The 20,184-nt window shown below is 41.9% G+C and overlaps 3 protein-coding genes across 4 annotated transcripts; 2 read left to right on the top strand and 1 right to left on the bottom strand.

Annotated features, from left to right (window-relative positions):
* The first annotated feature begins 1,386 nt into the window (after window positions 1–1,386).
* Window positions 1,387–5,699, top strand: foxa3 (forkhead box A3). Its single transcript, XM_010793079.1, has 2 exons — window positions 1,387–1,745; window positions 3,051–5,699. Exons 1-2 carry the CDS (start codon window positions 1,674–1,676, stop codon window positions 4,335–4,337), a joined length of 1,359 nt encoding a protein of 452 aa, XP_010791381.1. The 5' UTR covers window positions 1,387–1,673; the 3' UTR covers window positions 4,338–5,699.
* A 3,459-nt stretch (window positions 5,700–9,158) lies between these two features.
* On the bottom strand, window positions 9,159–13,679 carry LOC104964332 (interferon regulatory factor 2-binding protein 1-like). Of its 2 annotated transcripts, none has more exons than XR_800402.1 (3): window positions 12,391–13,679; window positions 11,790–12,159; window positions 9,159–11,481 (listed from the first exon to the last, which is right to left on the bottom strand). XR_800402.1 is itself a non-coding variant. In XM_010793078.1 (3 exons), exons 1-2 carry the CDS (start codon window positions 13,398–13,400, stop codon window positions 11,883–11,885), a joined length of 1,287 nt encoding a protein of 428 aa, XP_010791380.1. In that variant the 5' UTR covers window positions 13,401–13,679; the 3' UTR covers window positions 9,159–11,481; window positions 11,839–11,882. The 2 variants fall into 2 exon arrangements, 1 of the variants encoding a protein (XP_010791380.1); XM_010793078.1 differs by having other exon boundaries at window positions 11,839–12,159.
* A 120-nt stretch (window positions 13,680–13,799) lies between these two features.
* polr1g (RNA polymerase I subunit G) lies at window positions 13,800–17,735 on the top strand. The gene is made up of 3 exons (XM_010793076.1): window positions 13,800–13,987; window positions 14,724–14,868; window positions 16,502–17,735. The coding sequence occupies exons 1-3, from the start codon at window positions 13,912–13,914 to the stop codon at window positions 17,271–17,273; spliced, it is 993 nt and encodes a 330-aa protein (XP_010791378.1). The 5' UTR covers window positions 13,800–13,911; the 3' UTR covers window positions 17,274–17,735.
* Window positions 17,736–20,184: the final 2,449 nt, after the last annotated feature.

Genomic DNA, 20,184 nt, shown 5'->3' with positions numbered 1-20,184 from the left:
CGCCTGCGCATCAATTACATGTTCATTGACTGGCCATTGAGAGGCATTGACATTCACAGGCCTCCGTCTGCAGCCAGGCCGATGTGTATTCCAGCACACAGGAGCCAGGCCTATATGCATTACAGGATCTCATTATTTATTGTGATTCTCTGCGACGGCGCGCTGCGAAGGCCTCTTTGGAGAGAAAAGGTTCCCATGGAAAATGGTCACAATTACGCACGATTGATCCAAGAGAACTGCTTCCTTTGTGTTTCTTCAAATGTTGATGGTGAGTTTACCTTATTGCAGTGAGGTGGCATACTGATGGCAGAGTGCATCAGTATGTGAAGGGTTATTATCAGTGTGGGAACCTCGAGGGGTTCTCTGATTGGATCTCTGATGTTCTGGTATTCAAATATTTCCCTGACTATCTGACAATCAGGAAAATATTTGACTATCTAACCCCAGAACATGTAATAAGTTTTGCTGCTCCAATTAAACCCTCAAAGAACGCAACATATTCATATTCAGATTGTAGGCTGGGTTAATAGAAGTGATAGCCGAGGGAGTTAACAACTTTCACGCACCTCAACACACAAAACACACAACAGACTCTCTTTACCAAAAACGTATTCAAGATAGTATTTGTTCCAAAAATGCAATATTATGTGGAACAAGTCGTTTTATTTCCTTATTGGAAATGTAATTGTATTTCCAAAGCTGCAGAATACAATTGAAAAAATAATGAATGTGTTATGGTTGAAAGGAAGCACCATTGCAGCATTTGGGCAAATTATTTAATTGATCCCATTTATAGAACAAATATATAATTTCAAAATCGGTTTGATTATTAACTTGAAAGCATGTTAATAGTGTGTGTGTTGGGGGGGGTTGTGTTATTTTTGCAAGTATGAGTGGGGATGCAATATTATTGAATGACAACCAGTTTTCATCAAATTTGTTGTTCTCTGATTAATGTATTTGTCTTTTTTCGGTATAATTTTTTTTTGAGCAAGTGATGTGATTTTGTGTCATGTAATGTAATTCAATCCCTAATCATTCGGTAAACATTAAATTATACCAATAAAAGCAATTAATGGGAACTTTGCAGCTATTTTAAAAGGAACAAACTCTCCTCAGCTGTGCAGGATTATGCGGTCGCAGGTCCGGGTGGCCCCACTGCAGCCGCCGGCCAATATACAGCACGCCAGGGGGCCACATCGGCCTTTTTGCGGGGCCCTTCCTGGATCCTAACACGGTATTGAAATGTCAGGAGTGGGGCGGGCCCCTTCGGCTCCCTATAAGAAGAGGCGTTCAGGTTCCTCTGCTGTATTTGCGCGCTACACCTCCGCCTGCATGCTGCGTCCCGAGGCCCCCGGACAGGAAGAAACGGGCCACCAGAACATCTGCAGACATAACAAGAATATGTTATGAAACAATGGATGACTGACCAATAAGAAATATTGACTCTACTATTCCCAGGAGCAGAGCGTCACACCATCTGACTTTTTTTTCTCGAACTTTTGATTCTTCCTAGATATTTTCTCCGCGTTTCTTGGCAAAAGGAGACATCTGTCTGCTTTGGGATTTTTTCCCCCAGAAAACTTCCTATTTTATGAAGGATTTTATATTTATTTTCTAGATAAAAGAACGGTCATAGAAACTTGATTCTCCTCCAAAGACTTGTGTTGGGGATGTTGAGCTCTGTGAAGATGGAAGCACATGATCTACCTGAGTGGAATACTTTCTACAGCGAGGCCAGCGAGGTAAAGACACGTTCACCATGCAGTCAAATATATCAGCAATACAAATATGTTTTTATGTCCTTTTGTTGTTAACAGCGGCATGAGTTTAAGGGTTTTAATGCCTGTGAAAAAGAAAAGACACCATTTTATTTGCGCACTTTTAGAGCAAGACTGTGCGTAAAACAGCTGGAATCTTTTGATAAATTGTTTAAAAATAAATGATTAACATTCAGATCTTACTATCCCGAGAAAATATTGTATTATTAGGCCTACCATAATACTTTAATACATGTTATAACAGAGACATGTCATATCAAGATGCACATTTCCCCATGGCTATAAGAATAAAACATGTTAACAGGGGTAATGACTATCAGAAGAAAAAGCCCATAATCGGACCCAATATTATTTCTTATTCAGTAAAAGAATATATATTTTTTAAAAAGACCATTGAAAAGGATGAAAAATAGAAGAACGCTAAGTGGTTTTTTCTCACAAGCCTATCAACTGTTAATTCGAAGTTTCAATTGAATGTAATGATTGGGACCTAATATAAGTACAGATCTTAACTAAAACAATACGAAAAATGAAAAAAGATGAGTGTTTTGCTCATAAAAAGAGATTATTCTTTTGATTCCATGCAGCCGCGGAAGTGTTGCAACAATTCAGGTGTAAATGTAACGAGACTTTTTTTCTCACTAATTCAATTAGAGTTAATTCCATCAGCAGCTTCAGCTCTCACCTCTCCCTGATTAAATTAGCGAGAAGAAAGAGTCTGATAATATTTAACCAGCGAGCAGAGAGCGGGCCGAGGGACCTCCTGTCTTTCTGCCTGGGATTTTAAAATACTTATAACTTTCTGTCAAAGAAAACATCTGGAATTATTCGTCCTTGATAAACATAAAAAAACATAGAACAATCAAATTCCTCCACTTGAGTTTAAAAAGTAGTTTACTTGTTTTTTCCATGGAATCAGCGGAGGAGGCCGTCTGAAGGAGACGCCGTGACGAGCTTTTTACGCATTTCAGGTTAACATCGCTGTGTGAAATCCATGTCCTCTCCGCGGACTGAGAGCCTCATTGTGCATTGATAAGGAGTCACTTTTTGAATAGAGTCAAGACGCTTTGCTTTCACATTTAAACATTTACTTTAAATGCTCTCATTTCAATAAATAGCAGGCTATAGAATTGAGTGTTATTTGGTTTCTAAATGCCAAATAAATAAAAGACAGAGATACTTCTTTATATTTTCTCATTTTATTTAAGTATGTAATCTGTGTTTTGTTTGTAATTAACCAGATGTTCTTGTGTTCCTCTCTTCCTCCAGATGTATTCCCCTGCCAGCACCATGAACTCCGGTCTGGGCTCCATGACCTCCATGGGCTCCATCAACAACTACATCAACCTGAACCCAGCCACCGCCTCCCCCGCAGGAATGAACTTGGCGTACCCGAGCTCCAGCCTCAGCAGCTCCCCACTGGCCTCCATGGGCTCCGGGCCCGGCCACATGCCCCTCTCCCCGGTGGCGTCCTCCCTCAGCTCGGGCCCCCTGCACCAGCTGGGCAGCGCTGCCCCGGGCTCCCTGTGCTCCCTGTCCCACTACCAGAACATGGGCCCGTCCATGAGCCAGCTGGGGTACCCCCCCACTGCGAGCCGGCCCGGGCCCAAGGAGATCCCCCCGAAGCCCTACCGGCGCTCACTGACCCACGCCAAGCCGCCGTACTCCTACATCTCCCTCATCACCATGGCGATCCAGCAAAGCGGCAGCAAGATGCTCACCCTTAATGAGATCTACCAGTGGATCATGGAGCTGTTCCCCTACTACCGCGAGAACCAGCAGCGCTGGCAGAACTCCATCCGCCACTCGCTCTCTTTCAACGACTGCTTTGTGAAGGTGGCTCGCTCGCCGGACAAGCCGGGCAAAGGCTCCTACTGGACCCTCCACCCGCAGTCAGGGAACATGTTCGAGAACGGCTGCTACCTGAGGCGCCAGAAACGCTTCAAGATCGAGGAGAAGCTGGCAAAGAAAGCGAAGAACCAGGAGGGGAAAGGAGGCCATATTGGAGACCACCTGGGGGAGGATCACAGCCCCACAGGGGGGTCGGAGGGCGCTGACTCAGCCCACTCAGACAACTCAGACGACCAGCCGCACACCCGGAACTCCCTGGCTCCTCTGGACTGCCCGTCTCTATCCTCCTCACACCTCCACAGCCCCCCCATCTCCCTGCCACCCTCCTCCTCCACCTCGTCCTCCCTGTCCCTCTCAGCCTCCACCTCCTCCAACCCGCTCCTCCACTCCCAGTCTCTAGTGGGGGGCAGCGGCCACCTCCTGCCCAGCACCATGCAGCAGCACATGGACCTGCAGAGCGACGCCCTCAAGTCTCTAGACCCCCACTACAACTTCAACCACCCCTTCTCCATCACCAACCTCATGTCCAACGAGCAGAAGATGGACCTGAAGTCCTACCAGGACCAGGTGATGGCCTACAACAACTACGCCAACGGCTCTCCTGTGGGGGCCAAGCAGATCTATGACAGCCAGGGGCCCACCGCCATGGACTCAGGCGCTTACTACCAAACTCTGTACAGCCGCTCGGTGCTCAACGCCTCCTAATATGGACACTCACCTCCCCCCACACACACACGTCTGTCGAAGTGAGCCACGGTGGAGACTTCTCTTTCCCTCTGCCTAAAATGGACACCCCAGCTCTCTTTATCTTCCTCTTTCTCTCCCTCTCTGGCTCCCGTCCAGTGGCCTCGGCAGAGACTCACATCTAAAATGGCTGCCATGTTTGAGGTACCAAAGAACAGTTTTTTTCTTCGACCAGCTCTGCGGAACATGGAGACTGGTCGGTTACATTGAGGACAGAAAAGTGTACCTGGATGGTAGGAAGTCCTAACTGACGAAGACTTTGGTGTCTGTGTGTGCGTCGATACAGAAGTCAGATCCTGTCTCTGCACGAGCACTGCACACGCTGAAACTGGCTATGTACAAAATGTAAATAGAGGTAATGTGGGGGGGAAAAGGATATTTGCATTTATTTATGAAGGGAAGACATTTTAATATATCTTGTATAGCGCTCTGTTGACCAGTCATAACCCACGATAGGGTTTCTTAAATCCAAAGACGGAGAGTTTCAGGTTACTGCTTCAGGCAGGTGTTACTGCAGTGAGAGACAACTTATTTTTGTGTTACAGCATTTCATACGTCCATCATTTCTGTCCCATTCATCAATGTAAATGAAGCTGATGAATCCTGTACTTTTTAAAAATGGTTTGTTATTTTGGTTGATATGAAGAAGACCATTTTGTCCTCGATGGAGCACAGAGAAGGCTCGAGGCAGAGTAACTGTGGTAAAGACTAAAAAACATGTTGTGTCAATGTTTTTGTTACTTATAGGAGAGCATTAATCCCACATGCTTCTCTACAGACTGTAACATTTGGATAGCAGATAGCTGGTGCGGCGCATGGGGGAGTTCAGTCAGTTACTTAAACAGTCGGAGGGGAGGAGAGATGCACTATGGGAGGATTTACATACAGTACTTTGCACTATGGAGCTCCCACTGGCCAGGTGGGCTGATAGTGTGTGTGTTTGTGTGTGTTACAACAATACTTAGGAACACCCCCTCTACAATGTCAATGCATCAGCCCAATGGGATCCGTGTAACAATTTAAATGGGTGTCAAATAACCCTCGCTGTCCAAAAAAGTGCCTTTTTTTCAAATGACTACTGATCTGATCAGAGATCAATGTATGGACCACCTATTGAAGGATTATTCTGATAAACAGCAGAAGTTTCAGGTCACATGATGTCCTTTTTCTTTTAGTTCAAAAGAGAAATGTCTTTTATTTAAGCAATATTGCTTTTCAAACGTTGGAAGTGTGCTGATATAATATATAGTTTTGTGTTGTTGTTGTTTCTGTTGGTTTAAATGTGATTTAAATGATTCATGTTTCATTTTTTCTTATTAAAAAGGCAAAAAATGTGGGAAGAAGTGCTGCTTGTGTTTTTTTTCTTTCAATCATTGTTTGTTGTCGGTGAGGTCACAAGCCAAATGAAACAACAATTGTTTCACCGTACATAAAGTGTATTTTTTGGGGCAAAGGTTTATCACAATCTTAGTTTGTTGCTTACTTTCACAAAATAAAACCACAAAAAGAGACAAACTCTTTCAGGTTTTAACATGTCAAATTAGGTAAGACTTGTAGAATATTCAAATCAAAATAATGTCTTCCAAATCGCTTTTTTCATACTTTAAAAGCGTTTCGTCATCTTCTACAAATATTCTGCAACAAACTTTTTCGTCACCTCTGCACAACATTTTTTAAAAGTCAAAAAAATATCCGGTTACTGATCACGCAGCGCTGCCGACAGGACCTCGTGACTCCTCGGGTCGATCAGTCAATCACAACTCTTCTTCACTTGTCTGGCGAGGAATAGCAGCGTCTTGTTGAAACAGCTCCTGACCAAATGACTGTGGTGTGTGACATGTAGGACTGGTAGACTAAACACGGCTGGATCACGCTGAGAGCCTCAAAGCAGAACTCTGCAGTCCGGGCCGCACAGTGAGGCCCAGACCGCTCCAAAAACCACTGACCTGCCGCTGACCCGGTCCAAACAGAGTGGAAGCAAGGTCTTTCTCTCAGATCCTTTTTTGTTATACCAAACAAACTGTAAACATGCACTGAAAAAACTGTTAACAAATGTCTCATCATTTATTAGATTAGTTAGAATAATATTAGGTTGGACCTAGTAGATTTTATTTAAACTTAATATTATTGCGTTCAACTAACATAATACAGTTATGTGAAACCTGTTGACATGATATAATCAATTAAAGTCAATGTTTCAGTGTGAAAAACATCTCTTCCTGTAAACATCAGAGGAGTCTTTAAACAAACTTCTGTTATACCCCACTGTCAGTGTTTGAAAGTACATTTACTCAAGTACTATACTTAAGTACAATTAAGAGGTACATTTACTTTACTTGAGTATTTCCATGTTATGTAACTTTAACATTTTACTGTATTTTGGCAGCATATATTGTACTTTTTACTCACAACATTCATTTGAAAACAATAGTTTTGCAGGTAAATTTTATTAATTTAAAAATGAAATCCACTAATACGCTTTAATGTATGGATGGAGATACCTTGTAGTATGATCATGTATCAATGTTTTATCATGCTTTAACAGCTGCTAAATTAAAATGATAGCCATGAATGCATCACTAGTTATAAAACAATATAATGTATTTTATTCCAAAAATGGCCATTTAGGATAAGGACTTCTGTGTTATTACTTTTACTATACAAGATACTTCTTCCACCACTGCCCTCTGCATAATATAACGACTATGTATGCAGGAAAAAGCAGATCATATCTTTATAATGCTTTGAAACATCTGCAGGAAAGAAAAGGGAATGTATTGATCTTGGTTCCTGCANACTCAACTATATGCTGCTTCTAATAAACATGTTAAAGAAACACGTGAGTTGTCTGACTGAAATGAAATATCCAGGTGTTACATTCACAGTTACTCCATAGGAGCATCAGTGTCTGTGTAATGAATTGCATTTCAGTTCATTTTCTTTACCGTTGTGTTTTGTGTCTTCCCGTTAATGTATTTAGTCCTGGTTTGATTCTTTATCAAGAATATTGTAAATATGTGTTATACCTTTAAAGGCAACTGCATTCTAACTCATTCAGGTGGCTTATCTATTTGGTCCATATACCTAATTTACAGAAAATGAAAGCTAGGTTTTCAGATAAAAGGGTAAAATGTTGAATTATGTTAACTAAACTCAGGATCACATCTTGATGCTATGGAGTAACTGTGAATGTAACACCTGGATATTTCATTTCAGTCAGACAACTCACGTGTTTCTTTAACATGTTTATTAGAAGCAGCATATAGTTGAGTTTGGCGACTAGGCTCGGGCCTCATCCCTCCCTAGATATACATAGCACGATGAGTGATGATTAAATAACTAACCCCCCGAGCCTACAGGTGAAAGCTGGGGTGGTGGTGGGGCAGCAAGCAGCAGCAACATAGAGGTAGCTGCAGCAATAGCAGCAGCAAGCAATGCATGGAGAGAGATCTGACAGGTTAAATAGAGCGGTATATTAGGAGACTCTGTTATGTATGAATGCAGCATAGGTGCTCGAGTTGACTGCCTGAACTAGCTTGCGGGCTTCGCCCCATTTGTAATAAACCATGTTGCATGTACATGATGAAAGCCAGCAGGACCAAGTTCAAGATTCAATGGTTTGTATCACACATGGACTTCTCTGTGTTGTCATCATCATGTTGTTTTCTTTCTTTAAAAAAGTAGCACATATTCTACTAATAAAGGATTAAATCTCCATTTGTGTTTAAAAATAACGCAAGCAAAGCAAGGTTAAAGGCTTGCACACAATGAAATACAATCTTTTTTGAGAATGGTCATGGAAGTAGATACACTGGCAGAAGTGGTGTATCACATTACATCTGGTGTGGAGTTGACAGAGGAAGTGTGGGGAGGATCCATTTAAGTAAATTAACTAATACACAGATCACCTTAGTCCAAAGAAAATAACACAACACATTTCACTTTTAACAAAAAGGCACTTGTTGTATTTTCTGGTCTTGCCCTTGTTAGCAGGATATCTGTATTTGATATTGAAATATTTACAAATGAAAGATTGGACCTGTGCACTCCTGTTTGGTTGTTCTGATGCTTCTCTTGCACCGCCACATTGTGTACAGCAGACCCTTATTATCAGAGAGAATGATCCTCATGAAATTTGAGGCAGCACGCAAAGAGAACGTGATTAAACCTTACATCTCCGATTTGTTAGCTGAAGTCCTTACTGTGTGATGCACTGTTGTGTTGGATACACAGTTATGTAAAGTTAGGCTTTTTCTCTGGTAGTCTGGTTCCAATGAGGGTTGTGCAAGTTTATTTCTTTACTACATGACTTGATAACTTAAAAATAAGTAAATTATACTTATCATAGGCTATGATAGTACATACAAATTAATGTAATTAAAGTAATCCTAAGGCTGTGAGGTGGAAAAAGTGAAGAGATCTTAATACTTTCTGAATGCTCTGAATATGAATGCCCCAAAATGTGTCATGAATGGGTCAGTGTACTGTGAACTCCTCATGTCATTAAAAATGTGTCCAAAATCAATTGTAGCTATGGTCCCTGTATCCAAGGGCTTCTCCAAGGTAACAATGCAAGATTACAAAATCAATACTGGACTTGTGTTCAGAGAATCAACTGAGTTCAATGAGAAATAAGATATTACGGGTTATGGGTTCATCAGGAAACGTGTCTAGTGAAGTTTGTAATCATTATTTAAGTCATGACACACTTTTATCTTGATGAAAGTTGTCCTCAGTATTTAACAGGACTAAATATTCAGCTCAAGAAACAGAAAAGAGGTACAAGTTTCCATCCCGTTTATTCCTGGTTTCTATTTTGTACATGAAGCTGCAATAAAGCCAACAGATCTAGAGATGACACATAAAGAAAGGAAGAGATGTGAGGAGAGACCGTATCAGGACAATGAATGGCCGGCCCCTTTACAAAGGCTCCGATCAAAGCAGAGCTGTGTCATGGCGACAGCAGGGACACAGGTTAATCATTGAGCAAACAATAAAAGAAGCCACTGCACTTCCCCTGAGGTTCCCAGACACACAAACAGACGGTAAACATTTAAAAAGGCACTTAACAAGGGATTGCATGACGTATCAGTGCATATTAAACTGAAATTCCACTTCTTCAAATACATTTGTTCTACAACACACCTGATCTGTGGGATACTCTTATCAATATAACAGTATTTGCTGCATACTGTAGACTTTTAATATGAAATCCCATTATTACAGTAGACCACGTGGACCTGTAAACTGTAACGGCTTGATGAAGAAAAGCCGGTTAAGACCTGGCCAAGAAGTATAGCAATATATATAGATTTCCATAAAACATTTACATCCAGAAACATCAATTTGGGCGTACAGTTACCTTTGGTTTGTCTGTGCTTCTGTACTGCCGAGTACATGTAGCATAAAGAAAGAATCCCCCGAAAAGCTAATTTGTATAAAATGTGTGACCAATTTTGGATTGTTCAATTCATGAACATTAAATATTTGTACATTCTCTGGCAAGAAAAGTGTGATTTACAGTATGTGTGATCATCCATGAATGGTTCTATGGATGTGAATGGAAAGCACATGTCAGAAGACTGTGATTGATTCAAATTAAGATCATTAATGTCACCATGTGCTGAGTTCAACCATGTTTAAATATGGACTGCGTTCCAATAATGTGATCGGAAGTCTTGTGTCCATTGGGAGAAACAACAATTCTGCTTTTAGGTGGATTCTAACTTTTAAAAGAACTAAATCTTTAAGAAATGATAAACAATCAGTTTTAATTACAAATGTTTGCATATGACTAAGGATTTCACAAACCATTAGATCTATACAGTATATACTAACATTGAACATTCTAGTATAAAATAGTCCTAGGCCTATCAATAGATATCTTCAATATACATTCGGGGTAAAGCGTAGGCTGGGCTGGATCTTGTATGAAAGCAACATTTAGATACAGTTACACACACCGAGTCTCTGTGGCTGGCCTATGCTCCCACACACTCTCCTTTCTCTGCGTCACTGTCAGCTCTATTTAACGCCGACATAAAAAACAAAAAAACACAAAAAGAGAGATGTCATTACTGGCATTATGTCCATATTTCATGTCGTTTTAGAGATTTCTTTTACTATTTTCTATAAAAAAAAAGGTTGTATGGCAGGACACAGATTCAGTCATATAACATTAAAACATATTACATCTGTCTTTCAAATTTAAGGTACACTTTTCATTATAACAGTCCATTTGATGGATTTTACGGTCAGTTGTTCAAGTGAATTTCATTCCTACACGCAAAAATGTTTTGTTTGGATCAAGCACTGGCAGAGACAATGGCTAGTTGTAACTGGTTTCCACTGCATGCTGCCGGCAAACCTTTGATCATCAAGAGAAAGAAATATAGAACAACCGTAGCTGCTATTTTAGAACAGCATTTGTGTTGGATTCCCCAAAATAAGCTTTTGTGCTTTCTGGCAAAAAACTGTGGACCATGGCTACTCTCTGTGAGTTTAAGAAGGGTAATTTGAAAGAAAAAACATTGCCATACTGCTAACAAGCTACCTTCTGCTGCTATGCTAGCTACCTTTAGCAGATAAAATCAATGATAATGATATATGAATACACTGGTGAGTAGCTATATATAGAGTTCAGTAGTCCTGTTGGCACTGGTTGTTTCTTAAGGTGCTTATTCAACATGTAGTGAGAATATATTTAATGTCATTACAGCATTTCTAGAGTTATTGTAATGTAGTTGTAAGTTTTGTGGATTGTAGAAAACTCCTGTTGAAAAATATGTGTTGCTTCAGCCCATTGATTTCCAGCTGCTAACAGTAGCTAGCTTTCAGTGCTAATGTGGGCGTGATCAGTTGTTTCAACTGGCACAACTACAAGTAACTTGACAAAAACTAGCCACTGCTGATTGGCCCTGAATATCTGATTCCAAAAGTACATCATACAGGCATTTCAGGTCTGATCATTGATAGAATAGTCAATAGAATTTGGTGGTGTGAGTAGTTGAGGAGTCGAGACCTGTGAATGTTTTCTGAGCTGTGGTGCTTCTCCTCTGGATCTCTCAGAGCTCCATTGCAGACGCCTCCTTCTGGTATGCTGTGACTGTGGAGAAACAAAAAGCAAACCTAAAACATAGAATTACACCAAGGGACACCACCTACCATCAAAGCAGTGTGATCAAGATTAGCCAAATCTTGTTGAACATAAATAAATACAGTTACAACACTTTTTCAATGAAAGAGATGTTGTCATGCAACATACTACTAATATACTAATAACATACTAATAATGTTTTATATCTTCCTCTGTAAAACCCCTTTATTCATTTATTTGTTTGTCTACATTTGTTATACCAATATCCCAAAAGACATTTGAGTAAACTAAGCTGCTTTCTCATTACATAGCCTCACTATGCCAGCTGCTCTCAGTGTACAGCTGCTCAGACGTCTGTGGACCTGCCTGTTGCTGTGTAGGTCCTGGCTTGGTTTACATGGAAATCCCCATCACGTCTCCCTTTCTTTTTTGACAGTGACGTCTCCGCAGGCAGCTCCGCCCCCGGCCCCGGGCCCAGCTCCCGGCCCGTTCCCAGCTCCAGGAGCAGCAGCTGATGCAGCTCCTGCTCCTCCAGAGCCCAGGATGGTGGAGACCTCTCCCTGCATGAAGGCCCAAGGGGGGCTGTTGGGAGACGTGTCCAACGGACAGCGCTCCCCGCTGGGACAGTACACCTCCCCATCGCCCCGCCGGCTCTGGATGTACACTCTGGTGCAGGGGAAGCAGAACCTACATTTGGTGGAGTTAAAGAATACATTATTACGCATTGCTGTGACAGATGACATCCACTTATACATATTTCAGTAACTTATTGTAATAAGAAATAAGAAAGCATTCTTGAATTGGTAGTTATTCTCAAAACCAAGTATTTTAAAAATAGAAAAATATATAACAAATGTTTTTAGGCTGTTCACTTCAATATGCAACCTTAAAAAGACCTAAATAGAAAACAGAACCAACCTATGCCCGGCCATTGATGGACACTGTACAAAGTGTGTGTCTTCCAGCCTCTCATGACACAGAGTGCACGACAGAGTGTTTCCTGTGGAATGGGTGTTGCTGGCAGATGCTGATCCCAGCTCAGAGGCACCACTGTGGGGTAACGCTGCAGCTGTGGTGGCCGCCTCTGCTGAGGAGCTGGATCCAAGGTGTTCCCCTCCAGACCTGGAGGTTATGGGACGTGGCTGCCTGGCTGGAGATGAGGCAGGCTTGGGGCTGGTCTGGCTCACACCTCCAGCTGGGGTCGAGGATGAAGAAGGGAGGCCTGAACTCTTGCTGGAGCTGCAGCCAGCAACAGCACTGTGGATCTGCGTCTGATTCTTGGACTGGTTATGGGATGAACTGAGCTCTCGCTCCAGCTCCGGAGTGATGAAAGGGGCTATCCCCATCCCGATCCCCAGCTGTCTGCGGCTCATCTCGGACAGCACAGGTGCAGGGAAGATCATGGGGTTACTCATAGGGGCTGTCCTGGCGGTCAGACCCGCCGTCATGCCCGCAAGTAGCCCATGGGGAATCCCTGCGATACTTTGAGTTATGAGGTTAGGATTGATAGTAGCGCCTAGCAGGGGTCTTCTGCTCCCGCTGGGGCTCTGACGGTTTACTTCTTGTTGAGGCTGGCCGTCACGGTGCAGCCCGTTGGGGGGCACACGAATAGCTGACACGGTGACTTCTCCTCTTCCTCCCCTTTCGAAGCGGTCCATGTGCGGCCTGCCTCCCTCCGCATCTCCTCTGCCAGATGTGCCGTGTTTATTGGGCGAGGGACCAGGTGACCTGACGTTACCGTCCTGCATCCCATGGGTACGTTTCAGCTGTCGGGCACTCGCTATGAGGAACTCTATCTGATTAGCTCCTTCGTAGTTCACGCAGCCACGGCAAACCACCTCGCTGAAGTCCCACACCACAGTCCACGGCATCTTCGGCAGGTCGCACAGGTAGCACCACTGGCGCCGGGAGGAGGAGGGGGACGACATGGCTGCAAGGCTAGCCTGCTAACCTGAGAGACTGCTAGCACACGTTAGCTAGGTTAACCTGTTTAGCTCTGGCAGGTGCACGCCCTCCTTTGCAAAATATTTTCTTCTTTAACGGAATTCAAGCCGCTTAGTAACAATGTTAAACATCCTACGGATATAAAATTATAGCAAAGTGTTCGGTTTTCTTTGCCCTTTTTTTCATATGTTTGTTTTGTTTACCCACTTCGGCCTGCTCTTGTCTGCTGCTGTCAACTGCTTCCCGACGGACGCTGAAGCGTTACGTAACCTTTCGAGGTGCATTTTGGGTGTTTGAGTTTCCTGCCCAGGTTTTGTCAACGCAAACCAACGTACAGTGGCTTGTTTTATAACTACATCAGAAACTGCCACGGAAGTGAAGTAACTAAAGTTCAGAGGTCATCTGGCGTCAACACATGTGCGTCCACTGTAGCCATGCGTTTTGGTGTAGAAAACTTTTAATTTGAGCAGTTTGTGGTTATTAGTAAACCTAAGAATGCCTAGAGACATGTCATCAAGCGAGGATGAGGGCAATAACACTACAGGATCATCTGTACAGCAGAAAGAAGCTGGTAAGTTCTCACATGTCGGATGCACAACGCTGCTGTTGCTAATGTTTAGTTCAGCTTCATGTTGGCAGCTTTACTCTGGAATAGAATGCAAGCAAGTAAATACACAGTACAGTAGGCTGTCGTGGCTCAGCCCCACATGCAGGGTTTACACTACTCGTTTTATTCATTGCAAGAGAACAATATATGTTTAAAGTGTAGCTATTGTTAGTTTTTATCATGCAGCACATCATGCACTTTTATTCTGGGACAAGAACTGTTTAGTGTATGTGAGCTTATATATATTTTAAATAGATAGATATGCTACTTTTTATCTTATATGTTTGTTTGTATGTATAGTTTCTAAATATGTAGGTGTGGAGAGCTGAGCTTAAGAATGTCATCGTAAAGTGCAACTGCCTGTTATACTGTATACAATACAATGTCTATAATCTTAGCTCTATCTATGTTAACATGAACATCAGTTTAGTTTAATTCAAAATGATGCTCGGCAATGTGTCATCCAATATTGTATAGATACCATTTTAAATCACTAGTCTTTAAAATCTCTGTTTCATAAAATAACAGTTTTGGCACCATAGAAAAATATTTCATAGGGGAGGTACTCACAAGTAAGGTAATAAGTTCAAGTTAATTCAATAAAAAGAGTGCTCACGAGTCACAACTGTTCGCACATGGCCGCTCTGTGTATTTCCAATGCTCTGCGACGAGCTGAAATGTGTTCTGTTCTGATCCACAGAGAAGAAGATGCAGCAGTACCAGTGTCCTGCTGACTTTGTGTCTTTCAGACATAAGCCCTGCAGCAGCACTCTTAAAAAGAGTCTGGAGGAAAACAGCAATGAGTTATGGCTCATTAAAGCTCCAGCCAGCTTTATGCCAGAAAGGTAGGTGAAATATTTCCCCTTGGTCCGTTTCTTTATCTCTGGCTCTCATGCCCAGTTTAATTTACAAGAGGAACTATATTTTCTTACAGGCAGGTTCTCTCTGTTCACCTTATTGGGCAGTTGATATTAACCTTTCCATTTGTTTCAATATATATTTAACATATCACTACTTCCAAATTATCCCTCAAGCTGAATAATAATTATTTTCAATTGTCTATAGCAGGGGTTGGCAACCTTTTTGATATGAAGTGCCATTAAAAAAAAAAAGTGTGAATTATCAACAGGGTGTTATCGCATGATGCCGAATTTAACAAACACATTTAAATGATTGGTTTAAACGGCATAATAATAAGGACGATCGTCCGTTCTGTGATTCCCCAGAACACACAGATGGCCATTCCGCCCGTGTGTAGCACATTATTTGGATGAGAGATGAGCAGATCGCCACTGGGCTTTCAACTAAAGACACAGCCACGCAAAAACTGCGGCATTTGTACAGCTCCTTATGTGTAGGCCTACTGCAATTTGTGAAGTGCTTTCCTCCGTGGTGAAACGATCAGCACTGGACCACGGTGGAAAGCGACAGAAAGTCGCCTGGAGTTAAAGAGAGCGGGGCTGCGTTGCGTGCATGGCTTCCTTCTAATCTGCAGGTAACGGGGAGACGCGCTCTGGCGGCGGTCTCGTTCAGGATCCGAAAATAATTTTTTAATATTTTGCACACTTATTCCACTTATTCCTAGTGTGCCACTGTTACATTGGCACGCGTGCCAGGGGTTGCCGACCCCTGATCTATATATAGCAAAGAATCGCATAACAAAATATGTTTTACAGTGGATCACTGCTTTTGTTTTCATAGTTTTGGGGCTGCATACATTGCACCAATCATTTTAAATGAACATGTTAACAGGACAGCGATAAGTGGTCAGAATCAGAAATCCTTTATTTGTCCCGCAACGGGGAAATGTACAAGTAATCATAGGTCCCAAGTTAAAAGAGAGTGGTGCAGTGATGATATATTATCTTTAGATTTTTCTATTGTAAATCGGATTATTTCACAAAATGAACTCTGGCAAAACGTTTTTATGATATTTACACGTTTTGTTAAAGAGACATTGACTTTGCGACAGGGGACCCAGAAGTGGTCAAATGCTGACTAAATGATGTGATTTAGGACTCCGACAAATGATAACAAAAAGCTAGTAATGCCAGTAATATCTAAAATGCTTCTGTTAGCTACCGGCCATACCAGACTGAGTAAGGGACAGTTGCTGCAGTTCATTGACCATTCATTAAATAATTATAAAGTTACGAGGCCTCATCAAAGCCTTATAATCTCTTCAGAAATAATGATTAAAAGAAAGAAGAGTTTTGATTCAAATACAATATCAATATCAATATATATATATAATATATATATATATTATAATTGTATATATATATATATGTATACAAAAAGTCAGCCTGACAGTGGGGCAGTTTGCGTGTGTGGTGGCCAGCAGATGGGGCTGTAGAAGGTCTTCATGCTATAACATCAGAGATGTCCCCCAACAGTAGATAAAACAATGTTGTTGGTGTAAACTGTTCCCAGCATGCTTTGTGTGAATTAGCCTGATTTTGCCTCTCCTCCCTTCAGCTTCCGTGAGGTGAAGGTCCCCCTCTCAGGTCTCCAGTCCCTGAGGGTTCCTACTGGAGCTAAGACAGGCAGTAAGCATCAGATCTACAGTCTCCTGGCCTCCCCCCACGGCACCTCCGGCCTGTGCCTACTCACCAGCACCAAGAAGTCCTCACATGATGTGGTTTTCGGCCCCGCTTTTTCTGGCTTGCTGAACGTGTGTGAGACTTACGGAGACAGCAGCACCATCCAGGCCCCCCAGGTCATCCCCGCGGCCCCCGCACCCTCCATCCCCCCGGGGCTAAAGCAGCGATTCCACCCCTTCGGCAGCAGGACCCCCACGCTGACCTGCGTGGCAGAGAGCGAAGCAGACGGAGCCACATTCGGGCCCTCATCTGCAACTCTCCAACCCCTCGTAGTGAAGCGACCGGCAGGAGAAACATGGCAGGAGGAAGACGAGGAAGGGAGGAAAAAGAAGAAGAAGAAAAAGAAAGAAAAGCGGATAAAGGCAGAAGGTGTGGAGGAGGCGGAGAGGGCTGTAAAACAGGAACCGGTCACTGAAATACAGGAAGAAATGACGGAGCTCCCCCTTGAGGAAGGCGAGGAGAAGAAGAAAAAGAAGAAGAAAAAGAAGGACAGGGAGCGAGAGGAGGTGGAGGAGGGCCTGGAGCCCAGTGTGAGTGTGAAGGTGGAGGTGAAATGTGAACCAATGGACACTTTGTATGGTGATGCAGTAGAAGGCTCTGGAAAAAAGAAGAAAAAGAAGAAGAAAAGCAAAACGGATGACGACTAGTCTGTTGTTGTTCAATGTTTAGTTTTGTTTATTTTTTTAACCCTTGAGCCAGTCTGGGAGCCATTACTACTAATTCACTCCAGCGAATTGACGGATTACATAAGGCTGGCAGGACACTCAGAAAACATGGATTCATTGACTTTAGGGCCAATGTTCCTCTCATTGAGGCTCATAAAGGGATATTTTACACATAAAGAATATGTGCAGCCACAACCATCTTTGAGAACAAAGCAATACAAGTGAACACTGGGACTACTTCAGCGTTTCTGCCAGTTTCTGTCAAGTTTCTGGGATTATGCTCACATCCAGGCTGGTCACTGGCGGAAACCAGTGATGACACAAACACGGAATAAGATTCTCTGTCATGACATGTTATTAGATTTTTGTTCCTGAAGGCTCTTAGTATGTATTGGAGAACACATGTTTCAAAACCCCAGAAATGATTAAAGGAATTGTAAATGAAAGAAACCTGTTTTGTGTTTTTGTCCCGTGAACCGTTCCAACATTTTCCTCTGGTGCCTTGTTGGAGCAGTGTTTTCATCCCGGAGGAATGGAACTTGAACCTCGGGTTGTAACTGAACGTGGCTTCTAAATTGTGCTACGATCGAAAAGTAGTTTGGTAGATTTTTAAATATCTGGACGTTTTGCTGGAACTCATGTCATAATAAAAAGGAAATAGTTTACTAAGAGAATCTATTTGGTATGCAGACATTCACAACATTATTTCATGATTGAAGAGCAGGTATTAATAGGATAAGCTATACGCCAAATTTAGTGGAACACTTTGCCTTAAAATACTCTATTACAACTACAAGTCCTGATTTCAAAATGTTACTTAACTGAAAAACACAAAAGTATTAGCAAATTCTACTTTAAGTACAACAAGTAAAGGTACTCGTATAGCAGAATGGATCTTTTCACAGTATACTATTATAATGCCAGGTAATTTTAGTATTTTGGTTGGTGAATGTTAAGCCATTTAGATATGTGAAATACTGTGTAGATAAGTAGCACAGTACTACATTATACCATGTTGGCTTATGTGTTTTTATCATACAGTCTATGGTTTTTATAAGTGCAAAGATGAATGTTCAAATAAATGTGGTACTGCAACATCAGGACAAAGACCACCAGACTCAGAGACAGATTCAACCCAAAGGCCATAAGACTGTTAAACACCTGAGCTTGCACTATCTTTTATATTTTTAAAGTCTTGTAAATTGCACTGTTGAGGAACCTGCAATCTAAGTATTCCTACATTACATAATTGCACTGTAGTTGTGTTTATGTCATGACAAACCTTTGAATCTTGAAAAAATAACAACTTGATCAAATAGTTACTTTCCACAACTGGCTTTAATCTGTTGGCATGCTATAATACATATTTAAATAATCCTACCTTTCAGCACACAATACTGGCTCCAAACACCTATATTGGTTGATCCCAGGTCCTTAAATCTCTGCATATCCACCTCCATCATGACTCCATTGAATTGAATGCAACAGGAAGGAGCAGCAGTGACAGGCAGATGGCGCAACACTCCCTCTGATCCTCCTCTGAACCACCTCTGAGCTCATTACGGACATGCTCCTATTTATTCTCTCTAATGCAGCACATGTCTGCTGCTGCTGTCCAAACACACAAACACAGGGTTTTGAATATTTTCCATTTTCTGACGACACCATCAACTCAGTGACACTCAGGTGAAGAGTCTCAGTCCAGGCTCTGCTTCCCCCCCTCCCCTCCCACCTCCTCTCTCTGCTCTGCACCGGAGTATGGTCCTGTTTCTTAATGCGCTCAGGCACCTCTGGCACTATCACACTCTCACCAATCTGCACAATGACTACTTTTACTTTTGCTACTTTATCTACATCTACACAGATGTCAGATGTTGGATCAAGCGTTTCCCTGTAAGTCACATCTAATGCCAGATCTCTGTGTATCCTCACAGGTATTTTGAATGTGTGTGTGACTGTGCTTCAGATCCAGGGTCTGCAGGCTTGAGTGCATATGCTTGTAACACCCCTTCAGTCAATAGAGTCTGTATGCAGACCGTAGCAAGGAGGCGGATCCTAAAGGGGGTGGATCCTATAGGGGGCGTTTCCTAAAGGGTTATGAGCCCCGCCCCCCACGTATTTCTTAAAGGTATATGACGCTCTGTTTCTCATTTATTTTAATGTTTTGAATGAATCATAAAGGAAATTTGAAAAATAATAATTATAATGAATTTGCATAAAGAATGAAGAGTATACAACCCACAGAGAAGACAAATTAATTGACCTATTGACAGATCATAATGAATACAGAGTCAACCCTAACCCTAACCCTAACTCATAAATTGTAGGCATATAATTTTTTACTGTTTGTGCAGTGGTAGTAATTATTATTCAAATCAATCAACTACGTTTTATGGAAGATATTGCTGTATATCATTTAACAACATGAGTAGAGGTTTCTGTACACCTAAAATACTGAAGTTGAAGTTACTGTCCTGATGTGTATCATTCATTTGTTCATGTTGTGTCTGGTGGTAAGATTAATTAATTAATTAACGTATTTATTATTTTTGAAACATTACAATACACATCAAATACTAAACATGAAATGTATACTACATACCAATACATTTTACAAAGGAAAATATATACAGTACATACAAAGAGGAAAGTCTTCATTAAACATAAACATTTTAACAATTCTGATGCCTGCTTGCAATTTTCAAGCTCACAAACAACTTGGTGGCTGTTTCCCCAGGTGAACTTCTGTACATGAATGGGGTTTCTCAGCCCAGAAAATGTTCTTCCAACAGCAAAAATGCCCTTTTTGAGGTCTAAGCATTGGGATGAAAGATGGTGATTAGAAGTAATATCAGGAACAGATGATGAGTGACGTCGATCCATGTGGGTCTTG

This window comes from Notothenia coriiceps, unplaced genomic scaffold (genome assembly GCF_000735185.1).
Source record: "Notothenia coriiceps isolate Sejong01 unplaced genomic scaffold, NC01 NC01_scaffold00037133, whole genome shotgun sequence".
In the NCBI taxonomy this organism is placed as follows: domain Eukaryota; kingdom Metazoa; phylum Chordata; class Actinopteri; order Perciformes; family Nototheniidae; genus Notothenia; species Notothenia coriiceps.
The sequence above is the reverse complement of the archived record's forward strand: the minus strand, read 5'-3'. Positions and strand labels throughout refer to the sequence as shown.